This window comes from Lytechinus variegatus, chromosome 8, assembly GCF_018143015.1.
Source record: "Lytechinus variegatus isolate NC3 chromosome 8, Lvar_3.0, whole genome shotgun sequence".
Taxonomy (NCBI): domain Eukaryota; kingdom Metazoa; phylum Echinodermata; class Echinoidea; order Temnopleuroida; family Toxopneustidae; genus Lytechinus; species Lytechinus variegatus.
In genome coordinates, this window is record NC_054747.1 from 25,379,870 (window position 1) to 25,404,037 (window position 24,168).

At 36.6% G+C, this 24,168-nt stretch overlaps 1 protein-coding gene across 4 annotated transcripts in view; it reads left to right on the top strand.

Moving 5' to 3' along the window:
* Positions 1 to 24,168, top strand: part of LOC121420237 (pleckstrin homology-like domain family B member 1) — a 68,433-nt gene that overhangs the window by 10,084 nt on the left and 34,181 nt on the right. For 2 of the 4 annotated variants that reach the window (XM_041614799.1, XM_041614800.1), the window contains exons 4-6: positions 9,739 to 9,918; positions 20,491 to 22,289; positions 23,445 to 23,576. In XM_041614799.1, the coding sequence (XP_041470733.1) occupies positions 9,739 to 9,918; positions 20,491 to 22,289; positions 23,445 to 23,576 (2,111 nt within the window). Of the gene's footprint in view, positions 1 to 7,154; positions 7,252 to 9,738; positions 9,919 to 20,490; positions 22,290 to 23,444; positions 23,577 to 24,168 lie in introns of those variants that run through there. The other 2 variants (XM_041614802.1, XM_041614801.1) reach the window with 2 other exon arrangements.

Genomic DNA, 24,168 nt, shown 5'->3' on the forward strand with positions numbered 1-24,168 from the left:
TTATAAACATTTTATTTCATGTAGGCCCACTATTATTTTATACATAAAATCGTAAGTCTTGACACTGTTTGAAATCCTGAACATTTCTCTAGATTAATAACTAATGCGAGGATTGCAAGCGCGCAGCGCGAGCTGAGAATTTTCCATATACTGACATGAAACAGGGGCGTTTTAAGGACTGCGTTTAGGAATTCTTGAAGATACATATTTTACTTTTGTAAATGCAACATCACAGTGCGAGCTGAAATTTCCTATATTCAGACCTCAAAACGGGGCACTTTAATCACTTTTTGTAAATTTGTACATAATACACATCTAAATAAACAATGCGAGCGCGGGTCGAAATTTGTGATATTCTGACATGAAAAATGACGTTTTAAGGACTGTTTGCAAGCATTCATAAAGTGGATACATAGGCATTTCGAGGAGGGCAAAGCGTCCGCCCCTCCTTATTGACGGCCCCCAAAAAGAGAAAAGGGTGGGGGAGAAAAAAAGAGAAAAAGGGAAGGAGGGAAAAGAAAACGGGGAATGAGACGAGAAAAAGCTGAAGGAAGGAATTAGACATTGACAATCCACGTCACTATATATCCAGTTTAGAAATGAATATACAAACATGTGCACGGCGAGTTAAAAAAATTGATATTTCAGGACACTTTGAACACTCCCTGTAATACAGGATACATAATTATCTTAAAATGAACAATTACTGCAATTATTGCCGAAAATGTTGGTTAATTGATATAAAGAAGTAACAGATTAAGGATTGTTTGAAGGAATTCAAGAAGAGATGGATGTATCATAAATAAAAATGTGAGCGCGCAGCAAGAGCTGAAGCTGTTTCCCTATTTTCAGATCTCAAAAATGGGAGATTTTAATCATTTTTCTTATGTACAGGATACATATCTCAATAAATTATTAATGCGAGCGCGAAGCATGAGATGTTTCCCTTTCCTTTTTTCCTTTTCTTTCTCCCTCTTCCCTCTTCCTTTTTTTCCTTCTCTCTTTCTTCCCCATTTTTTTCTCTTTCTCTTCTTCTTTCCCTCTTTTTTTTCTCTCCCTTTTCTTTTCCTCTCTTTCCTTCCCCTTTTTGGCGCCCCCTTTCGCCATCGCCAGTATACCATTCCGTTTTTCCTCGCCCGTATCGTGTATGTATAACCTCGATAAGACACACATTGCTTCCCCCTTTGGGTGGAAAACACTTCCATAATGCAAAGTAATCAATGACGAACAACACTAGTCAACAGTGATAAAATAAATCAAGAAGTTGAAGAGAATTGGTAATTAATTAGGCCCACAATCGCGAATAGAGTCGACTCGGGTCGTAGAGGGCGCTAGTGCAGCATAGTAGACCAGTATGCGTAGTAGACGAAATGAATATTAGACGAAATGGTGATTAGCCAAAATGGCAATTGGACATATTGGCTATTAGACCAAATGGCAATTAGACCAAATGATTGTTAGCCGAAATGAGTTTAGACCAAGTGATAGTAGACCAAATGCAGTTAGACCAAATGGAACATGGACGAAATGAAAGTAGACCAAGTGGTTATTAGACCATTTGCCTTTAGACCATTTGGCTATTAGACCAAATGGGAATAGACGTAATGATAGTGGACAAAGTGGCTATTGGACCAATTGGCAAAAAAATACCATTAGACCAAATGGCTATTAGACCAAATGATAATAGACGAAATGGCTATTAGACGAAATGGCTATTAGACGAAATGGTGATTGGACGAAATGGTAATTGGACCATGTGGATAGTGGACCAACTGATGGTAGACGAAATGATATTAGACCATGTGGGTAGTGGACAAAATGGCAGTGGACGAAATGGCAATAAACCCGGAGGTACATACCCCCATTGTGATGGGATATTGCTCTCTGCATGAGACACTCATCTTTGCCAGCAAAATTTTATATTTTTAGTTGAAATATCAAATTCTCTTATCACTGCAGGAAACTTAAAGCAGTCAGCCTTGTGAAATATTATTTTTCTTATGGAGTAATGCCTTTGATAAGTGATTAACATATTCAAAGCTTTTTTTTTTGCTATCGGGCCAAGAAATTGAAAATATATGTTCTCGGGTTATCTGTTTATTAGATGCAATTTGTTTTTCTTGCCAAAATGGACTTGTGGGATATAAATCAGAAATATGCCTCAGTCACTTTTACCATGATAAATTTATTTTTAGCTCGTCTTAGCTATTTTTGCTTTAAAGACACGATAAAATGCCTGATATATTTTCCATCTTAAAAGCAAAGCAAAGACTTGATGTATGCTCTTATAAATAAGAGTTTCAACTGAAAGAATAGCATGCATGAATTTTTAAAATTTCGTGTACATAATATTTATTCACAAAACCAAAGCTTGTCTACTGCTTGCGTGTAAAGGTTCCATATTGAGAAATCTATTGACATACAGACCAGGGGGGTGTTTCACAAAGATTTAAGTATGACTTAGAGTCGCACTTAAATGTCTTGTTGCGCGCAGTATAAAAGGCATGACAGTATTGGTCACATCATGCCAACAGGACGCACACTACTGCGTATTGATCAATAAGATCGCGCGTTGCATATCATGTACGCGTCGGCATTTAAGTGCGACTTAAGTCATGCTTAAATCTTTGTGAAACACCCCCCAGATGGATTTACTGAGTGGTACAATCAATTGGTGTTGCGTAGAATAAATATTAAACCACCCATTCTTAAAATGAAATGAGATAACATTGTGAAACTGGAAACTATTTCCAAAGATTCGAGCATTTGTTTTATAAAAGAAAATTTACCCATGTATATAAACATGAAATGGGATAAGATTGTCAAACTGTACAAATTACCTATTTCCAACATAAAAGCATTTATCTGATAAACATTATTTGTTCATTTATGGATGAAAAAACATCTTTTGTTTTATTTAGAATGTAATCATGAATGGAATACATTTTGTCTCTCATTAAAGATAAGAAAGTAAACAACATTTGATAAACTGTGAGCTTTGACTCCACACTCTCAATGTTTACATACAGAGTGTATTCAGAGTTGGAAACGAATATAATGATGATTGATGTCTGGTAATGCAGATAAATTGTCCCCCATTAAATAAAACTTTGAACATATGCCAGAAGAAATTTGTTAAACCACTATCAGCTCATGCATTGACCATTTCCCTGCCATACAAGTTATAATATCATGGTAAACAACTTGCTTTCTAAAATTCTCACCATGGCTGAAATTGACATATCATAAATCAATCAAAATCTTATAAAACTACTCAACACAGCAATGCAAGCTTTATGCATTTTCACCGCATGAAGCAAAATACTCAGGCGTCAAGCGGTGTATATGCATTAAACTTACATTGTTGTACTATTCTTATTTGTCAATTTCTCTTTTAAATAGCTTCAGTCTTATTCATTAAAGCTCACAAAGTCATAAATTGTTTATGACCATATATGTATCTGCTTTATCATTTTATTAGTTTTCATAATTAGGCAATTCCCTGTCTGATTAGATGTAGAGAAAATATCCAGGAAAATTGAATAGAAGACAGCTCATAATTTAACACAATTTCGTTTCCACTTTTATATATACAATGCACACATCTTTACCTGCAGTAGATGGAATTCCGATGCCAATTTTGGTTTTCAAAAATCAGACTCTTATTTGCTACTCAACTCCATACATCACCGCCTATTGAGTGAGCTTGTTCTGGAGTCTAAAATGCTGTGTTTGAGCAGTGATAATTATTGTTGACACTCCTATTTTACAGAGCCAAGCCTTTAAATTGTCTTAATAAGCCTGACCCCATTCACATTTTCAGGCAGTAATTGATGAGACCATTGAATCAAATCTAGACTGGTGTCAATGGATATACATGTACAGACTGTATGTTATGCCCGTATATAACATACAAAATTCAAAACTATAATAAGAAAATGAAATCTTTCCATTTTTGTTGGCGTTTGTCTAACCATCACCAATATTTGTCTCAAATTACTATGCATTTTAAAGCATCTTTATTGTGAGAGTCAACTTCATTTTTAAATAGCTTTTAGATTTTTATCTCTTTCAATTTTGATTGGCATTATTTAATTCAGACAATCCTTTCCTGTCCAATTTACAACGTTCTCCTTGAAGTTTAATTAGCAAATCTCCACCCAGAAACTGATCTGAGCTGATTAAGAATCCAGTAATTTCAAATTACACATCCAGTAATTTCAAATGTAATTTCAAATTTTATGACTAAATAATCGAAATCAAATCTACAGACTAAGAAAAAAAATGATAATTTTGAAAGGTTTGGTTTTGTCCTGGTGAAGGCAAACGTAATGAGATGTTCAATACTTTCACATAGGGAGCATAGTGGTCAATGCAAGGCTCCACAATAACTTTTTTTCTTTAAGGCCTGATCTGTCCACAAAAATCATCACTTTCATGACTGTGGTGGCCTACAAAGCAAATGTGCTTGCCCTAAAAAAATAGAAAACATTACAATTTATCAATAACTTTGGTAGCCCAACTGGGCTTTTACAGAATTTTGGTTGTCCCGCTAATGTCGAGCCCTGTGTTGTGGGCTGTTGGGCGATTGACAGATCCTGACTACTAGGACAGTGGCAAAGAAATAGGGGTGTTTTAATTCCAAAATGAAAAGGAGGGGGAGTGAGGAGGAACTAATTACACATAAAGTAATATATGCTTACACTTCAAAATAGAATATCTACCCCTGTCCATATATAGGACAACAATAGGTGGTTTCAGACCGCCTCGAAGTTCGTTAGTTCCAGGTATTCTCTGATCGGGAAATTTACCCCGATCAGAAAATACCAGGTATTTTGGTAATGCGAAAGCAAGCTACGCATAATTTCCCCGAAAGAAAAAACCCGCTAGATAGTAGGTACTTGGTGAAATTACGAGAACCTTTGCGGGGATTTTTGCAAAGTCGCAGGTATTTTGGCAATGTGAAAGCAATTTACCGGAACTTTTAGCCCAGCGTGTCGTTGGGCTCGGGCGCCGTGGGTGGCTGCTGGGCTAGTGATTTTGAATCTCGCGCCTTGCCTGCTTATCAGACCATACTGCCCATGCTCGTAACTTCAGGAATTTATCTCAAAGCGGGTATGTTTCGGGACGGTGTTAATGCAGGAATAAATAATAGGTGTTTTTAGCCTAAAAAAGTTCTCGTAATTTAACGGGGATTCTCATGATCGAGGTGGTTTAAAACCACCTATTGACTGAGTATTCAGAAAGAACCTCAACGATTTTGATGTGCCATTCAAAAATATTAAAGATCTGTTTACTTTGGCCCCTATTTCATCTTCATCAATTCTTTGATATTTGATATAATCTTTATTGATTCAAATTTAATTGGGGGTGAGGGCAGTTTGTAATTGAGCTCCTTGATGAAAAAGAAAGATATCTGTCATAAATACGGTCCAGCATGAGGCAGGATCAAAGTCCAATCTATTTACATTCTTCTTCCAGTAGAAACAGATTAAAAACCCTGCCTTTGAGTAAGATTAAATGTCCCTATGTCATGAGGGGATCCTTCAAGTGCACTCGTCCCCTCATTATACCAAAAAATTAATTACCCCTGAACGGGGATTAGGACACTTTGGACGACGAGCTTGTGCCAATTATGATAGGGTAAAGTGCTAGGCGTGACGAGGCGATCTTCCTGAACAATTAAGAGAGTGCTAGTCGTTACGTTGTAGAGTTTCCACACTTTCCAGCAGTGCGTCGCCATCTGGTAGGTGTTTTTAGTGATATTGTGGTCTTAGCATGATAAAGTGCAAGACGCATGTATACAAAGGCAACTGATTAAGAGTTTAGTTTGACTCTGTGATAGCATAGCCATTGACAAAGATGACATTGACAATAGAGGATGCATTGGAGTTGATGGTCTTCATTTGGATTATGATCACATTTTGATGTTGGTGTCAGGATCGCCAAGAAGTTTGTATATTGCTTGGAATGTGAATATTTGATCCGTTATCTTGACAATCTTTTGCTTTAATTTTCAATGACATCGCAATATTTTACATTGGAGACTTTGAACATCAAAGGATGGAGCAATTTTCAAGAAATGTGTCGAGTTGCTGAGATGCATATCAACGGAAAATTGTGTCTGCACTTTGGAAGAAGAGATAAAGAATAATGCTTTTGTTTATATTTTGATGGTTGTGTTTTGTGACATCTCCATCAATTTTGTTATTTGTTTGAACTATCCATTCATACAATTCAACCAATGATTTTTCAATTTGCCATGGTAAGACATTGATCATTGTATGAAGGATTTTAATAGTTGTGGAGTTTACTTAAATATAACTTTTAATCAGGGAATTTATTAGATTTGGACTGGACATAGTTGTAATCATTTTATCTTTCTTGTAATCTTTAATGTAATTGGCCCTTGGTTAACATTTGATGACAAAGTAACATTATACTAACGTTACTGCAGCAGAGCCTGGATTTAATCAGATTCATTTGGTAAGTTAATACAAGTTCAAGTACCCCTATATCTCCCATATGGGGGAAATTGTGCAGGACATTTTTTTTTGGGGGGGGGAGAATTTCATTGATTTATCATTTTGAATAAATCACTAGTTGGCAGAAAAAGTTTTTACATTTCTCCCAATCTCAGTTCAGTTTCAATTAGGCCTCACCTTACAGATTGATTGATTTTTTATAAATTCATTACAAAAATGACAGGGAAAACCTCATCTTTTGTAGCATTCTTTTTTATACCATGACTCATCATGGCCGTGTTTGATTTATCAGAGCCCTGTTATCTTAACCAATATTTCACGCAACATTTAACAGGAATAAGAAAGAAAAATAAGGGTTGAGTAAATGTTTGATTCATAATGTCGAGCACTTACTCGTGCATTCAACCAAACTGAATGCAAACCATGCTGGTAGTTTACCTTAAAATAACAAGTGAGAATGAGCTGTGGCTATTGTTGGAAAGTGAGGAGCGTGCGACGACTCACTCGTTAGCTGTTTTTGTTTACACACTTTAGAGAAGGGAGGATGACACATAGTAAGCTAAACCAAGGAGATCCTTGGCTTAACGCTGTTTTTAATGAGTCCAGCCTGTATTGTCTTCAGGATTTACTGCGTTAATTGTGCATGTTTGGGGAAAACTGCTCATTGTTTGTGAGTTGCCTGCACGGAGTTGACAAGATTGTCTTTGTCACGTAGGAAGATCTTGGAAAAAGTATTCTGGAAATAGTCCTTGTACTTTGTTTCAGCGTAAGTTTTCATGTTGATTCTTTGTTGTTATGTATAAATTGTTAATAGTCTATAGAACTATGAACCGTTTCATTTTCTCATTATTTAATTCTCTATCCATTGTCCATCTAAATTATGTTTTCTTCTTTCAGTTTTCCATTCCTCATCCTGTCCCCCACCCCTTCTCCCCCTCCCCCCCCCCATATCTTGCCCCTTTAGAAATGTTTCTTTCTCTCGCTATCTCTCTCAATATTCAACCATCACTTTTTGAACACGTTTACAAACAATATCTGAGTGAAAAAACGCCTTCCCATCCCCTAAGCTCCATGTTCTAAAAAATCTTGTTTCAGTTTAATTATGTTCAAATTGATGAGACGTTCATACCATAGTAGATTTAGAACCTATGTCGAGCCATCATCTTGAAAATGTGGTATTCATTCCTTTAAAAATTTTAGTGGAATGTTTGATCATCATTCAGCATGGGATCCTCAAATTAGCAACACATGAAACTGATAAAACTTGGCCTCATTATTCGCTTCAACAGGCATAGATGTGTCTGTTCTCATTTGTCATGATTATTGTTATTTCCTCTTTTTTTTCCTTGGGGGAGGGGTATTACTTGGTAGTATGTCATCAATTTTCCGCCTTGAATGTTCATCATTAATCTTTTGCAAGTTATAAACCATAATCAATAGGATTTCTACCATTATTCTATAAAATTGTTAATATTTGTAAAATAATGACTGTGTGCATTATTGTAACATCTTTGGTTCTTCGTTAATTTGTTTGTATGATTTTTTTTTTCTTTGAAAGTGGCACGAGAGGATTGTGCCCCTCACACTGTACACCCCAATAAACTACTGATCATAAGGAATAGCTTCTCCATGACTTGCAGATTCACCCATCATTAGACGTAAACTCTATAGAAAAGTGACCGAAGTAGGCCCCTCCCTACTGTCTGTCATATGAGGGAGGGTACACACCACATCCCCCTTGTCTTTTCCCAGTCCTACTCTTGACTGATCAATAGGCAGTGCTGCACCATCCCGAGTTTGCCCAATCTCAAGATTTTAGCCCGATCGGCCCTCTTCGCGATTAATCTCGAGATTCAAGAAACCCCGTCTCCACCATCGCAAGAAGAGCAATTCCTGCTCGAGCAAGGCATCGATGCATTGCCGTGTATAAATAATCCCGAGTGCGTCTGCACCTGCGAACTAGCACGATAATTCGTGAAATAGCGCGCTATTTTGCAAATTATCCCAAGTTGACATGGGATTGCAATCTCGAGATTAATCCTACGAAATAGCGCGATAATTGCGTCTGCATTGCAAATAATCTCGAGATTGTTCAGATCGGGATAATTTGCCAGATCAGAAATAGCGCGCTAATTTGAATACTCAGGATGGTGCAGACGGCCCTAATGAAATTCAATTCACCTCCATTGGTGGACTGATAAATTATTAAAGAGATTAGATGATTACAAGATGTAAAGCTAATAACAATTCAATCTAATTTTGTCTCAAGGAGTGTGTCTGAGACCCTTATTACGACAAGTGAGTTTGCATATCAGTAATAAAAAGCTCTTGAAGCATTTATATGATTTGAATCCTCATTATAACTATCGTTTTTTATGTGAGTTGATTTTTTCCATTTAAGTATCAACAGAATTTACTGCCTTCATCAAATGTCAGTACGGTGGAAAGTAAACAAATGACAATTCTTTGATTGTCAATCTATCTTGTCAGTTTGAACCTGATATGTTTTCTTTTTGGACATCCTTGTAAGGACTAAGGAGAACGTTCTCATAACGATTTCCTGTAACATTAGCTCTAAAAAAGATTTCTGTTGGATCCTTTATCTTTTGGACGATCCTCTGCGCTCCTTGAATGACCAGAAGGTCCTCAAATCTTCCTTCTTCATCAGTTCACGCTCTTCATTTTCCGATGAAGAAGATGTTCGTCAGAGCAACAACCTTGATCAATCTCTGATTGGACCATGAGTCAGACGGAGTCAAATGTGAAGTTGAGGGCTTGTGCTAGGTTCTCATGAGAGTTTAATTTCAATATTTTGCCGATGATTAGTGCTGCTTTTAGAGGTTAAAAGTTTAAGTCATATAAAGACATACCAATATGGAACAGTGGACAAGGTAGCCTCATTATTGTTGGATTTGTTTTAAACCATGTTGAGTAATAACCTGTCATTAACAAGTACAATCCAGTTTGCTCACTTTCATTGTTGCTATGCCTGGCAAGCTCTCAACTTGTCTAGGACAGTCTTTGTTTGAAAGTGTATAACATATCAATGTTATGAAATTTGTAATTTTTTTCTTGTGATTCTGTCAGGAACCAGGCAATGATATGGCAGCTCGGCTACAGCCACTGTAATAATATCTTACCTCGCATAATCAAAGCAGTAGAGTGTATGCATATAGCAGCTGCTCTGTATAGATGGACCAATTATCATCATAATGAATACTTATAAATCTTTTCTGTCTTTTGTTATCTCAAGGGAAGACTAGGATAGGAACCACAGAAGCGAGTGTGAAGCAAGACGTCCTCATCACTGGTAAAGATGTCCTACCGGAACACTGCTGCGTTGAGAACCTGAATGACACCGTAGTCCTTTACCCCATTGGAGCCTGCAGTGTCGACGGGGATAGGATCACCAGCCCTACTAAATTAACTCAAGGTGAATATCTCTTTCCTGCAGTAATATCTGGAGCCCATTTCTTAATACCTTGGGAACTTACAAGTTTGAATTAACAGGTTGAAAAGCAACTGAAATCATTCCATTTGATTGGCTGATGGTGGACTTGTTATTGAAATTGAGCATTTGTTATCATATCAAGTCTTTGTGAAATGGGATCCTGATGAATTATTCAGATTTGCTCCTGTGGAGGCTTTTCAAGTATAAAGATCAAAGTTCAATTCAACTCGGCCTTAGTTCATTCCATTTCATATCAAAGTAGGTCAATTCCAGCCAAATGTTGCATTTTTCCATTTTCAAAAATTTCTTTTCTGAGCAATTTTGTTTATACTGTTTATAAGTATACAGTTTAAGGTTTACAAAAACACACCTATATTTACTATACCCTTATTCATTCATAAAATACGCAATGTGCACTCTGTTGCATTTTGGTACTAAGATTTCATAGAAAGTGTACAACTTTCACCCATCCCTGGCACCTGGCAAGCAAAGGGTGCTGATGAAAAATTCCACTGTCCATGTGACCTCCAAGCAATAATTTACCATTAGCTGTATTGTTTTACACGCTGCAGTGAAACTGTGAGGCACAAAATACATTTCAAGGTGTGTATGTTTGATGTCCCATAAGTCACAATTTTGAGCATTAAGTTTCCCTCATATGCTGCCATAGACTCCTGCAGACAAGTATTGGACTTTTTTATCTACCATAGTACATGCTTGCATCAACAAATCAAGCTGCATCTGTATTGGACTTGAAATAGCTATACTGGGGGGACATACATTTAAGTCCCATAAGTCACATGTCCCATAAGTCACATATACAGTCCGTAAACCATGCCACCTTAAAGCTGTCCATGACAGCAAAGAGAGAGACAAGAATGCTTAAAAGCTGGAGAACAGTATGCTGACTGTCAGAAAAAACAGTCTGAATATCATAGGCAGTGCATTGAACAAAAAAAAAGTTTGCATTGTGTGCCCAGTCCAGAAAGGAGAAAACTGAATATGATCGCTAACATGCAAAGCTGAGTGCAGGTAAATTGGGTTTGTTTCACCCTAGCTTTTATTCATTTTTTAGGTCCAGATCACTCTCTTGGTTTTCTTGTCCCCTTGGAGTATGCATCCACTGTTTTACATATGATGTGAACTTGGTATATACATGTAGTTCCATGGAAACTATTAAAACCTATGTCAATGTCCCATCAGTCACAAATTTTGTAGTTGAGCGACCCTCTGGATCCTGTCAAAATAAGAGCACCAGTCCTCAGATGCATTTAAGGCTACCATGAGCAGAGCTATTAAAGCCCCTGTAAATGCCAAAAAATTGTTCAGAAGCTTGCAATCAAGTTTTCTCAGAATCATTCCTACCGCCTGAGAATAGAAAGGAACATGCGCATTTAAGGAGGACCGAAGTGTGATGTCACAATGTCATGAACATCGAATCGGCCGGTTCTAAACCTAGTCGCAGCTGCATGATCGTCTTACACATTTGTGTTTGCAAAAATGGTGATGTGTGTTGTCCCTGGTTGTTACCATCATTCTGAGAGTCGTAAAAGGGCACTGGTTCATAAAGCTTTTCGTAACTTAGAGCGACTTTAAGAACGACCGATGATCCTTGTGAAAAATGTCATCATAAATTGGCAATGTTTTAGCATATAAGAAAGGATCACTAGTCATTCTTAAAGTTGCTCCTAACTTACAAAAGCTTTATGAAACGGCCCCCTGGTTATTTTGTTTAGAACCAGGCCGCCATCACACCATGACAACTGACATCATCACTTTGGTACTCTATAAATGATGATGTCCTTTAAAACAGACATTCAGAATTTCTATGAAAGAGATGACATATTAGCCCAAGCAGCTGGCAAAAAAAGAAGTTGTGATAGGGTGCACCCCATGATATATTTTTTAACCAACATTTTTTTTAATGCCTGAAGTGTATAGTTAATGAATCTTGATGTTCCCTTTGTCAAATCGTGTCCCATGGGATTCCAAATTGGCAATTTTTGGTGGCCATCTTGGATTTTTCATGAAAATAAATTATTTTCATATTTTTTGCACAGACAATAGTAAAATCTTCCATGTAAATGAATACACTTTTTACTATACAAGTACATGTACACTACAGGGAAAAAGAAACTTGGCATGATTTTGCGGGATGCGCATTTTCCCGTTAGGCACTTTTTGATCAAAACACGATGCAATCTCGAAGCAATCACGATGCAATCCCGTCATTTTTAGGCCACTTCAAAATGGATAACGGGATTTTCAACCCGCAAGATCGATATTTCAACACGCTATCAACCCGATAGAAAATCCTTAATTCCCGATATGACAGCGGGGCACTGCTAGCGCGTGCATCAAACACGTCCCCGATAGAAATCCATGTGCGCAGCTCTTGACCGAGTGACCCAGTTATAGTTATAGTTACGTCTTTGGCTTAAAGGACGAGTAGATTCTCTTTCCAATGTTTATTTACGGTGCTAGCTCCATGATTTATTTTCCAGTGTTTGTTATCAATGACGTCTTCCGTTTAAAGGACGATTAGATAATCCTTTTTTATCTTTCATTTTTATCTTTTCTGTAATTTTATAAAACTTTAATCAGGTACGTATTTCATTCAAACAACGAGTATTTTCATCATTTTCTGTTCATTACGTGTTTTTTTTTTCATCATGTCTTTTACAAAAGATTCGCTTTCCATCATTTTCTGTTCATTGTTGTTGTTTTTAATCAGTAATAATTCGTTCATTTAAAGGACGAGTAGATTTGCTAACCATCATTTTGTGTTCATCAATTCTGTGTTTTTTTTTAAATTTCATCATCACTTACGTCTTTTTGATTCGCTTTCCGCCATTTCCTGTGCATAAATTCTGTATTTCTTATTTTATCAGTTAGTCGTTCATTTAAAGAACGAGTAGATTTGCTTATCATCAATTTTCTGTTCATTTTTTTTCCCATTTAATCGGTTACGACTTTCATTCAAGGACGAGTATACTATGATTCAGTTTTGAGTTTTATTATGGAGTTATGAAATAGAGATTGTAACAGAATTAATCCTAGTTATAGAAATTTGAATAAAAACACAACCTTTGAGATACGAAATCCATAATAAGAATGGAACAGAGATGACTATATTTGCTAACCATCATTTTTTTGTTCATCAATTCTGTGTTATTTTCATCACTTACGACTTTTAATCAAAGAAGATTCACTTTCCATAATTCCATTATTTTCTGTTCATTAATTTTGTATTTTTTTATTCAATCAGTTACGTCTGCATACGTCGTTCATCTAAAGGACAAGTGAGATTCGTCTCCCATAATTTTCTGTTCGTCAGTTATGTGTTTTTTAAAATTTCATCACTTACGTCTTTTATTCGAGGAAGATTTGCTTTCCATCATTTTCTGTTCAATGTTTTTTTAATCCGTAATACGTCGTTCATTTAAAGGACGAGAAGATTTGCTAACCATCATTTTCTGTTCATCAATTCTGTTTTTTTTTATTTCATCACTTACGTCTTTTGTTAAAAGATTCGCTTTCCGCCATTTTCTGTTCATAAATTCTGTATTTATTTTATCAGTTACGTCGTTCATTTAAAGAGCGAGTAGATTTGCTTGCCATCATTTTTCTGTTCATTCTCTTTTTTTTTCATTTAATCGGTTACAACGTTCATTCAAGGACGAGTATAATTCAGTTTTGAGTTTTATTATGGAGTTATGAAATAGAGATTGTAACAGAATTAATCGTAGTTATAGAAATTTGAATAAAAAACAACCTTTGAGATACGAAATCCATATTAAGAATGGAACAGAGATGACTATATTTGCTAACAATCATGTTTTTGTTAATCAATTCTGTGTTATTTTCATCACTTACGACTTTTAATCAAAGAAGTTCACTTTCCATAATTCCATTATTTTCTGTTCATTAATTCTGTATTTTTTTTATTTTATCAGTTACGTCTGTAATACGTCGTTCATCTAAAGGACAAGTGAGATTCGTCTCCCATAATTTTCTGTTCGTCAATTATGTGGGTTTTTTTTTATTTCATCACTTACGTCTTTTATTCGAGGAAGATTTGCTTTCCATCATTGTTCGTTGTTTTTTTATCCGTAATACGTCGTTCATTTACAGGACGAGAAGATTTGCTCACAATCATTTTCTGTTCATCAATTCTGTTTTTTTTTATTTCATCACTTACGTCTTTTGTTAAAAGATTCGCTTTCCGCCATTTTCTGTTCATAAATTCTGTATTTCTTATTTTATCAGTTACGTCGTTCATTTAAAGAGCGAGTAGATTTGCTTGCCATCATTTTTCTGTTCATTCTTTTTTTTTTCATTTAATCGGTTACGACGTTCATTCAAAGGACGAGTATTATTCAGTTTTGAGTTTTTATCTATGGAGTTATGAATTAGAGATTTAGAATCAAGTTATTGTAACGGAATTAATCATATAGTTATAGAATAACTTAAATAAAAAACACAACCTTTGAGATACGAAATCTATTAAGAATTGAACAGAGATGACTATATTGGCTAACCATCATTTTTTGTTTATCAATTCTGTGTTTATTTTCATCACTAACGACTTTTAATCAAAGAAGATTCACTCTCAATCATTTTTCTGTTCAATTCTGTATTTTTATTTTATCAGTTACATCGTTCATTGCAAGAACAAATTTATTCCCTTTCCATCATTTTTTTAGTCCCAAAAATTATGTGTTTTAATTGTTTCATCAGTTACGTGTGGAAGAGCCGTGGTGTAGTGGTTCTGACTCTCGCCTTATAAACAGAGGGTCGTGTGTTCGAATCCCACCGCGGTCTAGCGTCCTTTGGCAAGGCGTTAATCCACACTTTGCCACTCTCGACCCAGGTGCTAAATGGGTACCCGGTAGGATGCGAAAGATATTGTATGTTTGATTTTGCCAGCGCCATAATGAGGCTGCGATGAATGCAAGGAATGCTCCCCAGGGAGTGGAAATTGTGCACTTTCGTGCGGGATTGAAATGAATCCAATGACCGGGGTAATAATATGCTGTAACGCGCTTTGGGCCATTCTGGGAAAAGCGCTTTATAAAAATTGGGTATTATTATTATTATTATTACGTCTTTTATTTAAAGAAACGCTTTCCATCATTTTTCTGTTCAACAATTCTGTATTTTTATTTTATCAGTTACATCGTTCATTCCAAGAACCAATAGATCCCCTTTCCATCATTTTTCTCTTCATCAATTATGTTTTTTCATCAGTTACGTCAAAGAACGAATAGATTCGCTTTCCATCATTTTTCTGTTCATCAGCAACTCTTTTTTAATATTTAATCAGTTATACTTTGTTTGTCCGAAGGAGGGATGGATTCGCATTTTCTGTTAATCAATTCTATGTTTGTTTGTTTTTTTCAGCTACGCCTTTCATTCAAAGAACATGTAGATTTGCCTTACATCATTTTCTGTTCATCAATTCTGTTTTTTTAATCACTTGTATCCATGGTTCATTCAAAGAACGAGTAGTTTTACTATCCATAATTTTTCTATTCATCAAGACAGACATTGTACCTTGCAGCACTTCTTAAGAGGATTTGAATAGTAAATGGAAATGATCAAAACAAATTTTCAAAGCCTTCATTTTCTGAAAATAATAAATTGTTTATAAAAATAACGTGATAAGTATTTTTCCTATATTTCCAAATTTTCACAATCATAATAAAGCACACTATCAGTAGATTTTATTTTCAAGAGACCAAACATTTTTATGGAAAGAGGGGTGCGATATTCCAAGTGGTGTCATATCGTAAAAAAATTGTAATAGGCCTATCTGTATTTTGGTGTATTTTTTCGGGGGTGGAAGTCTGATTGGTTTTAAAAATATTTATGTATTTGATATGATGAGTGTTAAGTCATATCTATTGGCATTGCGGCATAGACCCCAACCGCCCTTCAAAGCATTATCATATTTTGTGCGAATAAATCTTTCATCCACCCAACTAATGTATAGTGAGTGGAATATAATGTGTACAACTTGTTATAAAGTTTTGTATATTTTTCTAACAACTGCGGATCGAATGCTGAGAGAGAAAAATATTGGGGATAATGGGAAATAAAATGCAGAATTGTGTGCAGGACACAGAGAAGATGGCAAAAAGGACAACTCCATATTCCGTATATACGTCCGACCGGGACATTCATGAAATTTTCTGTCCCTGATTTCTTTTACTTTTGACAGTCTGTGCACTGCAAAAACTGCGAGGTTAACCCGGGGGGGCCACTTACATTGACGAGTGGATACCATGCGCGACCAAAAAAACACGTAAAAAGGATGTCCTTTTCACGATAGGGCACGTTACGTACGTAACGTGAAAAGGGTGTCAAAAACACAAAAATAATGAAAAAAGGGTATATATTTCGCTAGGAAATTACGTGTTTAGGGTCGAATTTGCGGGGATAATAAAACAAAATTAAAATGTTTTATAAAGGATGTCCTTTTTGCCCCAACACTACGTGTTTAGAGTCCTATTTACGCGAGGTGTAGAAAGTGGGGTCGTACTAAACCAAATAAGGTAAAGCCGACAACCAAAGGACCCGTAACAATAAAACATTCCTGTACTTGTTTAGGGGTTCATTTCAGGGAATATTTGCCAAGAGTATCGTTTTGTTTCCAATACTTGTTAAGGGTAGGGTTTCACACGCCAATACTTGTTAAGGGGTGCATTTTCAGAATATGGAAATTACGTGTTTAGGGTGCTTTTCGAGACCCCATGGTCGCGCATGGTATCCACTCGTGAATGGAAGTGGCCCCCCCGGGGGTGTTAATTCAACACCAGTCTGGAATCTATATGACCACACTAGAGAGGTGTTAAAAAAAACATCGGTTTGGTTTTGGACTAATTCCAAATATGCATTTATACAACACCAACAACACCAATTATTATTACTAAATCATCGATTTAAATAAAGCCAGTGTTGTTTCAACACTTCTTTCGTGTGGTCATATATTCCAGACTGTTGTTCAATAAACACCGCAGTTTTTGCAGTGTGGTCAGTTTATGAAAATGAAGTAAAACTTGAGAAAAAAGGGAATCGGACGTACAAAAAGGTTGATAATTTTTTGGAATTGTCCAAAAGGAAGGGAAATAAGAAAGGACCAGGTTCAGGACATGGCTAAGAAGTCGAAGAAAATTATAAGGAAAATAAAAAAAGGAATAAACTACAAAAGAGTAGGAAGAGAAGAGGAAGAAAATATTTCGCACTGTGCAATGGTCTCAATCAAAATGAACGTCTCTTTTATTGCCGTAAACATGGTAAATGCGTTTGTTTCCGAACAATTTTGTTTTGGTGCCTTCTTCAAGATCTCAAGTCGTAACGAAACTCATTTGAAAAAAAATATTTTAGAAAAAGCAAGTACAACTCGTATCTTTCAAATGTTAGGGATGATTTCACGTCGTATATCATATTTTTGTGATATTTTTACCTCACAACTCTTTACGAATACGAACCTTCAACAATTCTTAGATTATCATTTCTTATACCTCTTTACCATGCCGTGTGCTCCAAGATCCAATCGAATTTCGTATTATTTCGAAAGTGAAGTATCCGATTTTACGTTATAAATCATATCGATATGATATGATTTATACTTCAATACATTTTAAGAATCCATATGTTGAAAACCTTCAACAATATTTCTAGATTATTCATACTTTTTATCAAGCCAGGGCGCTCCAATATCCAAGCGAAACTCGTATCTTTCAAAAGCTAATAATGATTTTTTAACTCCAAATTCTTTACGAATATGTTAAGAACCTTCAACAATTTTACATTATCATTTTCATATAATTTGATCTGGCTAAGGTGCTCCAATATCCAAGCGAAACTCGTAGCTTTCGAAAGCTAAGAAAAATTATTTTACGTCATAGATCACATGGATATGATTACTTTCTTCCTTAAAACTTTTTACGAATAATTATGTCAAGAACCTTCAACAAAATTAATAGATTATCAATCATTTTCATACGCTTTAATCAGACCAAGGAGCTCCAATATCCAAGCGCAACTCGTATCTTTCAAATGCTGAGTATGATAATTTCATGTCATAAATCATAGCTGACATGATTACGTCATAACTCTTACGAATAAAGAACCATCAACAATTTCTAGATTATTTTTGTACCTTTTTATCAGGGTCTGTGCTCCAAGATCGAAGCGAAACTCATATATTTCGGAAGTAAATTTGAGTGATTTTACGTCATGAATCATATCGATATGATTATATTTTAACCTCAAAACTCTTTACGAATTTGTTAAGAACTTACAATTATTTTTAGATCATCATTAATTTCAAGTCGTAAATGGGTGATTTCAAGTTCGGTGTTGACCTTTTTGGTGTTGGTGTATGGTCAATTTTTATACGATTATAACGCCAAACATAAAATGAAGATGGTCCCGAAAAGTCAATCACTAGTTGTTGAGATGACAATAATGTGATCTGAATCAGTTATGCAAACTTGAATAAGTTTTAGAGTTAGGGGAAGCAATCAAAATTTCAACACCAACACCAACACTTGAAATATCTCAATCAGATGATTTCCATTTCATAACTCTTTACAAATATATTAAGGAACTTCAACCATTTTATAGATTATCATTTTATACCCGTTTGTGTCACGCCGGGATGTCTCTATTATTCCGAAAGTGCGTCTTTAATATTTCTTATCGGAGAACATAAATTCTGTTCAAAATGTAAATGGACATTATCTGAAATTGTGAAAGCCTCAAGACAATCTTAAAACATGTCCCGCCTTATAATCATGAATAAGAAGGGTTTCCTCTTTACAAAAAAAAACACATTCGGATATTCAATGAATGATCTGTGAACGAAACACGCAATATTCATGTCAGAGTAAAAATGAATTAGCAATGAAAGTCGTCAATACAGTTACATTTCCACTTCAATCCTTTTTGTTCAGTTTCGCGCAAGGATGATCATTCCCTTTAAAATCATTTCCTGTTGTTGTCTCGCCTTTTAAAAGGTGAGCGCGCATGTCCTGAAACTAGCTTGCGCATACATCTATCGAGCAAAAACGCGCGTCAAACCAACGGGATCTCGGTGGAAGCATGGAAATCACGTTAGAAGCGGGGATGAAAATCACGACCGCGCACGATAAAATCACGACCGAGCACGCTAGAATTTGCGTCTCAGTTTTGAGTTTCCCGCTACAAATCCGTTCAAATCCCGTTAGACCATCCCGCACATTTGCTAGCGTGTTTCACGATCCCGAATGCCAAGTTTCCTTTTCCCTGTAGTGTATACATGTACATGCAGTTTAGATAGTAGAAATCGATTGCAACCGTTTTCTAGACAGTCCAGTTAATAAATTTTTTTTAAAGAATTTATGCAAAAATTTTAATATTTTTTTGTCAAAAATTTGCCTGTGCACTGATATCCATCTGTTTTATCATAAACATCAACAACTAATGAAAAATATCAGCATTTGACACAAAAGAGAATATATTAACAAGAATATTGATATACTTCATGACAGCATTAATGTCTTAATTTTCTTACATGTATACACTGTAAAGGTCATTTTCTTAATACCATACTGTACGAGACAGATAGAGAAAAGCAACATTTATTTGCCCCATCTGTAACAAATATGTCCTATCATTATGTCCCATCAGTCACAATGGAAAGTGTGTACATTCTTTCTAATTGTTCATTTTTCATCTGTTTGCTAAATATTTATGATTGTAATTGTTTATTGATTATTTTGTACTTATTTGATTACAGTTCTTAAAACTTGATGACAAGTTAGGAAGCTTTTTTTTTGGTTAATGTTCCCTTTATATAAATGAAGTGCATGATAAGATGTTTCTGCCCTTTGTTGAATTTATTTCTGACACAATGGCATGAATTATTAAAGGCATCATCTTATTAGGGAATATTTATTCATGCTGAAATTAAGTTTGACTTAAAAAGTCATCGAGAGGAAATGTAAATTCCATGAAATTAGATAGGGTCCCATCAGTCACGTTCACTTGTCCCATAAGTCACACACGATTGCACACAACTACTGAAACAAATGGAATGAATGAAGTCCAATTCAAGTACTGTTAGTGAGCACTATCACTGGTTAATCTCCAAGTCCAAATTTAAAAACATTGTCATAAAACTGAGATAGATATGGCACTTTGAACAAAAGAGCTCAATTTGTGTGGTCCATCAACGTCCCATAAGTCACAATGACATTTCTGATGATATAGCACCCTATGCAAACAAGCTGAAAGCATACATTTTTGTATATAGTAAGTTTCAATATTCTTCTTACAGTTTAATAAAGTAAATCCATGTTTGTGCAGCTACTATTTCAGATATGCACCTCAGTTATGTGGAAAAAAGTATCAAATGTCCCATAAGTCACAATGGAATTGACCTGTAGTATTATCAACATGTATAATCCAAATACAAGTATCAGTAGAAATGGAAATTGACTGCTGTATAAAATCCTTGGGGCTCTCATAAAGTAACATTTTTGTTTGGATTCTCTTTTTCTTCAGGAGCCATGCTGTGCTTTGGCAAATCTTGCTTTTTTCGCTTCAACAACCCTTCAGAGGCCAAACAGCTTAAGCAGGGTCTCTGTGGAAGAAATGGCATCGACAATGGTGTCAGGACAACCTACGGCTCAGATGCACAAAATGGAAACCACCATGAAAACGGGGAGACCCACAACAGCGTTGGTTTCACAGAGGCTATGAAGCCATCAGGTCGTCCGGTGCATCTCAGGTTGAACAATACGAACAGTAACCACAATGCCATCCCAAAGAGCCCTCTAGAGGAGAGCATTGAGGCGGAACTGAGAGAGATAATGCGGCAGGTCTCTAACGACGAGGATCTGTTATCCGAGACGTATGTCAATAAGTATGCACTGTCTGAATCACCTGAGAAGCAAGATGAGAACGATTCAGTCTTCTCCCCCATTTCTGGCTTGTCAGCTAATCCAGATGTTTGGGCTGACACAGGACCGAATAGTAGTGGTACTACGATGTTCCCCTTTGGGAATCCCATGGACCTACGCGAAACCGCAATATGCGATGATGAATTTGAGGAAAATGATGGAACCAATGCTACAAATGACTACCAACCCCCTGTCAGTGCTATCAGGTCAAAGTTTGAGGACTCTTTGAGATACAGTGAAGGGGGATCATCAAAGAAGCTTCATGTTGGTGTTACGACGAGTCCCCGTGGGACCCTGGAACACAAGAGAGGACCTCATTCACCAAGCCGAGTCAAACTTGGTCAAAGCAGCCTGTATTCAAACAAAACTCCTCCAAAGAAGTCCGACCAAATGGATCGATCCTCAAGTGGATCAAGTCTAAGCTCGGCATCACTGACCACAGTCACAAGTAATGCCACAGAACGAGAGTCGTCTGGTTCCGAACAATCTGGAATAAGTTTAGCATCAAGTTCAAGTTCTGAAATCATTGGACAAAATTTGGTGTTGACTTCTCAAAGTCAGTTGCACACTCCTATACCTCAGTTATCTACACCTGTGCCAAACTCAAAAACCAATGGTGATGCAATTTTAAGGTTAAAATCAGAATCTCCTCCTGAGATAAAATCTGGGGTGCTGCCACCAGAGCTCAGTAAACTTATCAATGAAGAAGAGCCACGGCATACGTTGATTCTAGATCCAGATGAGTTTGAGGATCCGGAGCAGAAGGAGCTCTGCATGCAACACAAAATGGCCGTTGAGGAGCGCAAGCAGGAGCAGAAGATGGCCACCTTGGAGCGGCTTCGCATGGAGGAAATCCTCAACATCTGCGCGGAATACGAGGAACAAATCAAACACGAGAAGACAAGTGGGAGACCCAGCGAAAGCGAGCTCAGTGACAGCACGATTGAGAGTGGCTCGTCAACTCCCAGAGATGTCCACACCCCAACCTTCCCTCTTGAAGAAAATCCTTCATTCCCAACAAATTTATCAGTACTTGAAACAAATATGGACGAAGTTGATTCAGTACCAGATGCCATCCCTGCCCAGGTAGCGTCGGAGTCATCCACAGTATCCGCTTCATCGACATTGTCAGCGACGGATAATGAGCCTCCAAGGGTTTGGTTTGAGAAGCTGAAAGACCCAGACAGTAACCCTCCTGCAGACGTAGTTGCCCCTGCTGTTAAAGTCGAAGAAGCCAGAGCAGTGGAGGCCAAAGTCGAAGCCAAAGAGGAAGTATCCACAGCGGATGAAGCAGCAACAGAGGACACCCGGAGTGGGGATGAAGGGTCGCCACCACCTAAGCCACCCCGAAGCAGGTCCAGTCTGGATGGCATCGAGGATATGAAAGCTGGAGATGAGATGGTGAGTATGATGCATTAGCATCATTCCCTTGCATGGTCAGGTGACTCATCAGGTGATTTGTCACATGACTGCTCCATTGGTAGTTCACTGAGTGCATTGAACTTCCAGATAGATGGGTCCATGGAAATAAGGAAACTTGTCAAAAGTTGGAGCCATATTACAAGAATCCGGCTTTAAATGTTCTTTGGGTCTTTTCCTTGCAGGATTCTGCATTCCCAATTACTACGTCCCTGATGAAATGTAATGATTAGTAATGAAATGCTACTCTTAGGTTTCCTGCAGGAAAAACATAGCTCTGACTTTTGACAAAGTTGCCCGATTGCACATTCTAGTTGATTGGAGCATGACTAGCTTTAAGTGGATGCATGAAATTAATTTTCTTTTCTCTAATTTATTATTAGAAAGCATTGTGTTGTTTGGGGCAAATTCTGCTATTTTTCATTTATAGATAAATGTGTTAGAAAATATACTTAGGGTTTAATATTATTTATCCCCTTGTTGCCAATTTTACAAATATAGTAAAGCGGTAATTTGATTCGATTTTTACTTCTTGATGTTTACAATTTCTTGACTTTTTTTTATACTTGATTTCTGATGTATATTTTGTTTCGAACCCCCAAAGTTATTGTCTTCTTTCATGCTGCTTACCCACACAAATTTTCTCAGTTCCTATTCTGGCACTTAAGTACTTACAGTGAAAATACGTAATTTTTTATTTCTTTCAAACTTACTATTATTTTATGATGGGGAAATAACGTATATGGAGACTGATTATGTTAGAATTTTTTTTTGGTATTGGGATATTCCCTCTTTGTTTTTATTTGTAATGTGATGTCCTTCTGTTAATCAAGAGTCCAAGTAATGTGTTTTGATATATTTTAAGTTAATTTACTCTTTTATTAATTTGATTTTAATTTTCACTTTCACTTGATTTTGTTTTGATTTTCTTTTATTTTGATTTGCATTTTCTTCTTATTCCCTCTTCTACATAAATGCTCTTACAACTTGCTTTTCCCCTCCCTGCCAATGCTGATGATGTTGATACGGCTATTCCTCTAATCTCTCCACACCCCCTCTGATGCTCACCCTGCCCCATCTCCCATGTGATGCTGGCTATGTGAATGACTGTACCCACCCCCTCTGGAAATACCTCAGCTTAGTATGGATGAGATAAGTGTCGCCATGAAAAAGCTGGAGGAGGCGAGGGCGATGACCATCAAGAAAATAGAACAGCTCGAGATCGACGTCGAAGAGTTAGAAGTGCAAGAAACTGAAACGTTGCAAGAGGTGCTTATCTTTTTCATTTTGCTTCACTTTATTTATGTTAACCATTTAAATCCAATTTAGTTCTTCAGGTATGTATCAATCAGGTGTGATAATTTACATCTTGGGATCAAACTTCAACATCACTAAGTGAAATATTTTGACCTAATGTCCAGTTGTTTTCCTCAACATCAGTTGTTTACTTCCAATTGTGGCTAGGCTACAGAGACACACCTCAATGCCTAGTCATACAATAATATCTGACATTATTAGCATCTTATAGAAGAGTGACAAAATACTTGCTGTTTGCTTCATTAGGGTACAGGACAGGTGCAGTATATACATGTAGGGAAACAATTGTTTTTCATTTTTCATTTGAGAAACTATTTTTCTGTCAGAAAGTACCTTAGGTACCTGCAGTTATTCAAGCTCACTGGTGTCGAATTAAGCAGTATACCTATTGGCTTTCTTGGTAAGGTGGTGACCGGTTGTGTCATTCTCCCCATACTGCCCCCCCCCCTCTCCTTGAATTAGGAGATGTGTCATATCTACCTGTGTCTGTCCAAACTTTCAACTTTTCAGCTGTGAAGCAACCAGTTATATTTTCATGTGATTG